We start from the raw sequence: 7,157 nt of genomic DNA, 5'->3' as shown, positions 1-7,157 counted from the left end.
ATTAGAAACAACACGTAAAACATGTTGAAAATATATTAACCCAAAAACAGAGATCCTATAACTTTTCACTGTTGTGTTATCATTTAAAACAACATTGGTGTCGCCATCACCTACATCACCGAGGCTGACCGCTGACAGCACGAACAAAATACGTTGAACCATACTTACATATTAAAAAATAGTATGCAACATTTTAGATAAAGAAAGTGATATATAGGTAAATTCCAAAAAATACAATGTTGTGTTTTGTTTATAACATGTCGCATATTGTTTAGTGTTTATTTAATACGGCCGATTTTACCGTTGTTCAGCTCTAGCTATCAAATATTACGACTAAAATTTTGGTACGATATTGATAAAATTAATAGCATTTGTATTTGTCAATTCAATCAAATTAATCTAAACATATATAAGTGGTGAGCAAGTGGCAGTTGCTCTCGGTCACCATCTCACAAGTCACAATTTAGTGGTACAAGGATTTGATCGGCCCAATGGCTCACAACGCACGCGCGACTATGGCCACCACCGTCTCCGTCTCCGGCAGCGACCGCCTCCGCGACCTCCAGGCCTTCGACGACACCAAGGCCGGCGTCAAGGGCCTCGTCGACGCCGGCGTCACCACCGTCCCCTACTTCTTCCGCCACCCGCCCGACCCCCTGCCGGTCGCCGCCCCGTCCGAACACGATGCCGCCATCCCGGTCATCGACCTCGCCAAGGCCGACGTCGACAGGGAGTGGGTGGTCGCCGACTTGAGGGCGGCCGCTGAGACGGTCGGCTTCTTCCAGGTGGTCAACCACGGCGTCGCTGGGGTGCTCATGGAGGAGGTGCTCGCGGTGGTGCGGCGGTTCAACGAGGAGCCGCTGGCGGCGAAGGTGCCCTTCTACACCCGGGACTCCGCCCGCAAGGTGCGGTTCAACTCCAACTTCGACCTGTTCCGGTCGCCGGCAGCCAACTGGCGCGACACGCTGTTCATGGAGATGGCGCCCGACGCGCCCTCGCCGGAGGAGATCCCGCCGGCGTGCAGGGGCGTGGCGGAGGAGTACACGTCGGCGGTGCGCGGGCTCGGGGAGCGGCTGTTCGAGCTACTGTCGGAGGCGCTGGGGCTCCCCGCGGGGCACCTCGGCCGCGACGCCGGCTGCATGGACGGGCTGAGCATGGCGGCGCACTACTACCCGGCGTGCCCGGAGCCGGAGGCGACGATGGGCACGAGCCGGCACTCCGACCCCAGCTTCCTCACCGTGCTACTGCAGGACGCGTCGGGCGGGCTCCAGGCCCTGCTGGAGCGGCCGCGGCGGTGGGTGGACGTCCCTCCCGTGGCCGGCGCGCTGGTCGTCAACGTCGGCGACCTCATCCAGCTGATGTCGAACGACCGGCTCCGGAGCGTGGAGCACCGCGTGGCGGCCAGCGGCGCCGGGCCACGCGTGTCGGTGGCGTGCTTCTTCCGGCCGGAGTACACGTCGACGAGGTCGTACGGCCCCATCGCCGTCGCGTCCGGCGCACGGCCGGCGGCGGCGGCGGCGGTGTACAGGAGCACGACGGCGTGGGAGTTCCTGGCGCACTACAACGGCAAGGGGCTCGACGGGCGGTCGGCGCTGGAGCACTTCAGGCTTCCAGATCCACCTGCTTCTTCCGTCTCGTCGACCGCTGAACACGCGGCGGACGCACACGCACGCACGGACGTGGCAATCTGACTGCCATGCACTCAGGTTTTTGTTACGTCATTATGTTACTTATTAATAATTGGTTGGGGTTGGCACACGCGTACTCGTACTATTATGTACGGTGGGTCCAAACGACATCTGTGTAAATAAAAAATAATTTATAAATAAACTTTTATATATATATACGGTAGAAATTTTGGTAAAACTCTAATTAAAATCGACTCTAAATTTAAATTTAAGTTAAAATTTTAAATTTTGGTTTTTAAGTATAATGAGAAATGAAAAGATCGGATGACACCGTAAGATATTTTTTATATACATATGTAATATATGTTTTATATTTATTTTAAAATGGAAGTTGAAGACATAAATGTTGGTCTATCTACGTGGTTTTTGATATTGCGACGTGTAATTGGTAGTTGGGGCATATGTTTGTATATTATGCATTTTTTTAAATTATAAGACTCGCTAATCTTGTTTATATTTATATGTGTGCTAACGAATCTACACATATGTACACTACATGAAAAATTTTAATAAAACCCAAGAAGTCTTATAATATAAAATACGTCACGAAAAGAGAGAAAGCAAACACCAGTTGTCCATCATATTATAAAAGATCAGCTGATCTGGGCATGCAATACCGACGTGTGACAATGTAACATACATAGTCATCCGTGTGTGTGCGCATATATATATATATATATATATATATATATATATATATATATATATATATATATATATATAATGATGTTTTAAAATCTCGAGCGATTTCGTCTGGTCCGTGCATGTAATTGGATTGTTGGATTATTTTTCCATAATATAATCATATTTATAGCGTCAGCCCCTTTTGAGAGAGAAGGGTTGGGCCATTGCGTGGACACCATATGACGATAGTCACATGTCACACCGTGAGTTTTCTTCCTCCCATGACTAATTCAAAATAAAGAAAATGTTTAAATCATTCTAGAGGCAATTAATGCAGGTAAAAGCATCAAATAATAAAGTATATTCACTAGGAATATTTTTTATATTCTTTATGCCTCAAGTCACTGACAGGATTTTTAGCGCAATTTTCAGGACAAAGGAATTAATTTAAACCATTAAAATCAATCCTTAGACTTAAATTAAAAAGGGGGTTTTCTTTTTCTCCTTAGCCATGGGCCGAATTCAGCCCACTCCCTCCTCTCCTCTCTCTCTCCCAGGCCTGGCGCTGCAAAGCACTAAAAAAAAGGTCATATTTTGTTTTTAAAGAAAGATAGATTAATATATGATGTGTCACTCTAAAAACATGGAAATTGAAATTTTGTCTTATACAAGTTAAAAAGATACTCCCTCCTATTTTTTATATGACGTTAGTTAGTTCAATTTATATTTAAACATGGAGGGAGTAATTAATATGCAGTATTATGAGCCAAATTTGTTGTAGTTTTTGTTTCTACCTGTATAGGACGAATTTTATATTGTATTTGGAATCTGCATGATATATCACATATTGATATATTATATAAAGTTCATTATGAATTTTTGATAATTTTTGGAGGACATGAAAAATGACAGGATATGCACTTGAATACAGAGTTTCCCTCACTAGCCCACTACTGACTAGACTGCTTACGAGTTACGAATCAGTAAAAGCCACCGTCTTTGCCTACAAAATTGATATAGTGCCATTATTTAGATAATTGAATATGGTGCAATAAAATATATTAATGTCATGTACTGAAGATCTGTTTCAAATATTGTCAATTTATGTAAGTTAATCTAGAAATCAACAAGAAAATATTACCATGAAAATCATGATTATGACAGAATCTCTAGTGTTATTACTTTAAAAAATACTCTGAAAATAACATAACAGAGCATCTTAAATATTTGAAAGATTAGAATACGTACTCCAAACTAAAAGAGGTCGAACCATCATTATTTTCACTGCTGCCTGTGCCGCCGGTGCCTCTTGAGCTGTCATTGTTTTTAGTCGTCGTCCGAGAAGTGGTCGAGGATATAAGGAGCAGTCACACCAATGTATTCCCCAAAAACTTGATTGCACGTCTATCCATACAGGTACTCATGGTGGGTGCAGCTTTGGAGGTTTGCTTGTCCAGAAAGTTTGTGCGCGCATGTGCTTGGAACCAGGGATGGAGAGTGTATAACCGCAAAACCCAACCCAAAAAACAAAAGGAGCTACCTATATGGAGTGAATCCGCAGGGAGATGAGCATTAACTCAGCCATAATGTGTCGAGCATTACAGAATTAATCCAGCGTTGGTTACATTCTGCATCATGATTTCTCAACCGTTAGAGAGTTAATAATGCAACGTTAGTTACGGTCCACAGAAGAAACGGTCACACCCAACCATCATCGTACTGCTGTGTTCCGTACACTGGCCTTGGCCTCATGCTCGGCCTTGGGTATGAGTGTATGACCCTAGACATGGACAAGGCGTTGGGCGTAGCCTCGTCCAAGTCCTTGGCCTCGAGTATGACCCTAGGCTTGGACAACACGTTTTACAGTGGTTTCAATCGGTCACGTAGCATACATAGAGATGAGAAGGGTTGGAGAGCAGAGATTTCACGTATCTTCGTCGAGGTACAAGGTGCTTCGTTCAGAAAAACAAGAAGCCACGACTTGGAAGTGCGTTGGGCAGAGAAAAAGCTGTGGAGGGGAAAAGTTGAGAGTGAAAAGCTACAACATGGCCCACATGATGCTGTGGAGAAAAAAGTTGAGAGTGAAAAGCTGCATCATAGTCCAGATGAGGATAGGGTGCACTTGGAGCACAGCCTCAACAATGGTATCGAGCTCGGGCTAGGGATCCGTGTCAGGCTCACCCTTAGCGTCAGCCTTGCTCAGCCTTAGAGTCAAGGTCAGGCTCAGCCGGCCGACTCAGCAAATTGTGGCGTCTCGTCTATTACTCGTCTCTGATCCCTTTTTTGTTGGTTTATCACGTGGTATTATTATTTTATTTTTTTGGATTTTGGATTTTTTATTAAATAATTTATAAATTTAATTTTGCATTTCGAAAAATTATAATTCTAACCTCCTGCCGTCCTCTGGTAGGGCGAAAAGCCTACGTAGCAAACATTTAGACGAACGGGAGCAGAGGGGATGACAGCGGGGCAAAAAAATTACATTTAGCCCCTTGTCGTCTTCTGTATGGGCGGCAAGGGGGTTTTTACAAAAAAAATCCAGCCAGCCCCTGGCCTTCCTCCCCCTCTCGGCTGGCCGTGGCTGTTTTGCATACGGGCCGGCAAGAGGTCAAACGTAAATTTTCTTCACGTCGTCATCATCACATTCCCTCCCGTCCACCACGCCGTTTGATACGTAGGCTTTCTGCCTTCCGAAGGACGGCAGGAGATTAGAAGTGTTATTTTCAAAATAAAAAAATCAAATTTATTAAATATTGAATAAAAAATGTAAAATCTAAAAAATTCATTTTTATTTAGCAGTATTACGTGTTGGAGTTATGGGCCTGGCCCAAATAAATCCAACAAGATGAGCATCCTTCTATACAGATTCTTCATTATTTTCAGTCTGCACGAATTTGTTTAGTGTGAACTGGAAGTTAGAGATCATATTACCGTCAATTAAACTGCAAACATTCCGAATCGCCAGCTGGGCATCAGAAGGAAAACCTAAAGCATGTTGAAATTATGTCTATCAGCAAACACGAAAATAGTCACACTTAATTATTAGATAGTTATCATGTTAGGTAGATGGAATATTTTTCAGCTACTATTACGTTTTAGGGAAAATTTGCTACAGGGCATCGAAAAAATACGTAATTAGTCGGTGGACACAGTAAGATCACGAATTTGCTACAGGGCACCAAAAAATATGGTAATTAGCTACCGGGCACTCCGGCTAATTTTATATTATTTTTTAAGTCAAAAATTCTAAAAATGACGAGATTACCCTCGGTGGCCAACATGTTATGTGCCCTCGTCGCCGTTGGGTCGCCGCTATCGCCACCTGCTCACTCGTCTTGTAGGCTAGGGTTCAGGTGTGGTGCGGCGCCGAGACCATCTGGGTTCTGTTCGACTGGATCCAGTCGACATAACGGGTTGGCCACCAAGGGCAATCTCGTTATTTTTAGAATTTTTGACTCTAAAAATAATAAAAAATTGGCCGGAGTGCTAGGTAGCTAATTACCACACTTATGTAGTGTCCTATAGCAAATTCGTAATCTTACGGTGTCCACCGGCTAATTACGCGTTTTTTCGATGCCCCATAGCAAATTTTGCCTACCTTTTATTGCTACCTTACTGTGTCGCCGTCATCCGGAGATGCTAAAAATATATCGACAATTTTTCTCCTTCAAAACATTCGAGTTTGTAGCCGCTTGATCTTATCCCTATAGCCGTTGCATCGATCTTCTCCCAAAAAACCTTTAATTTTGTAGTTGTTGGATCATGTCATTATGTGTGCATGCCACTTTTGATGTTGTAGCTATTGAATAGTGGGAAACTGTTTTTAGCACTAGGTCACCGGTTTCTTACATATTATTATCTAAACAATCATTAAAAAAATTTAGAAAATATACTAATATAAGGTATATCACACAAACAGGTAACTTCAAATTTGACTTTCACTATACACTAGTAGTAACAAAAAAACAAAAAATGTAAGTATGAATGCATGTATATTAGTTTTAGTTTTGTCTGTTGCTATAGAAATCGAATTAAAACGTATATATTTGTGATGTGATATATCTCATATTAATCTATTTTATTAATTTTTTTATTTTACTAACTAATTAAATAACATGTAGGAAATGAATGGAACCCAAGTACTAAAATTCCATCTCAACTAGATCATCTCATGATTCATGTGTGTAAGTTGGAATGTATATGTGTGATTGTCTATGAAATTTCGGCAACAACATGGAATGCATGTGTTTGATGTTAGTTTTAATGCAATGGCCTAAAATTAAAATGTACATTGCCTATGATTGTTCTTTTTTTCAAGAGGGAGTAGCTAGCTTATCCTAAGGCTAGCCAATATTTAGAAAAAAAAATCATGAATGTATCTCATAGCTGATTGGTGATAATGCAAAATCTATCGCAGGCCACAATACATGTGACAACCTTGTAGTCTAGACCTGTCAAAGATGAGTCACCTGTGTTGGGCAATTGCTTCCAGGCCCGTCACAGGTGAGTGATCTCTAACGGGCATCGAAGAACTTGTCCATTAGAGACGACTATCACCACTGACGATCGGTCGCCCATCAAAGATGATTAAGACTTAACAGTAACCATTTTTTTGACAAGCATAAACCCATCAAAGGTGAGAGTTTGGGACCGTTAGAGGTGACCTGATCCAGCGTAGTGTTTGCAGTTGTTCGATCATCTCGAGAGTCATGCATTTAACTTTCAATTTTGTAGACATTAGATAACCTCGAGACAAATGCATGTTTGAATCGTTTCAAGATTTGTACATGCAACTTCCGATTTTGTAGCCATTGGGTCGTCTCGAGACTTGTATGTGTGGGGATT

General features: G+C 42.7%; 1 protein-coding gene across 1 annotated transcript; it reads left to right on the top strand.

The window, feature by feature from the left end:
* Window positions 1-391: 391 nt before the first annotated feature.
* On the top strand, window positions 392-1,846 carry LOC102708175 (1-aminocyclopropane-1-carboxylate oxidase homolog 1-like). Its single transcript, XM_040526980.1, has one exon. The coding sequence runs from the start codon at window positions 492-494 to the stop codon at window positions 1,689-1,691; it is 1,200 nt and encodes a 399-aa protein (XP_040382914.1). The 5' UTR covers window positions 392-491; the 3' UTR covers window positions 1,692-1,846.
* The last annotated feature ends 5,311 nt before the right edge of the window (window positions 1,847-7,157 follow it).

The sequence above is a fragment of the Oryza brachyantha genome, chromosome 8 (genome assembly GCF_000231095.2).
Source record: "Oryza brachyantha chromosome 8, ObraRS2, whole genome shotgun sequence".
NCBI lineage: Eukaryota > Viridiplantae > Streptophyta > Magnoliopsida > Poales > Poaceae > Oryza > Oryza brachyantha.
This window is presented reverse-complemented; position numbering and strand designations above follow the sequence as displayed.

Bases quoted from the DNA above. Each gene is read 5' to 3' on its own strand.
- LOC102708175 (XM_040526980.1), top strand. From the start codon at position 492: ATGGCTCACAACGCACGCGCGACTATGGCCACCACCGTCTCCGTCTCC.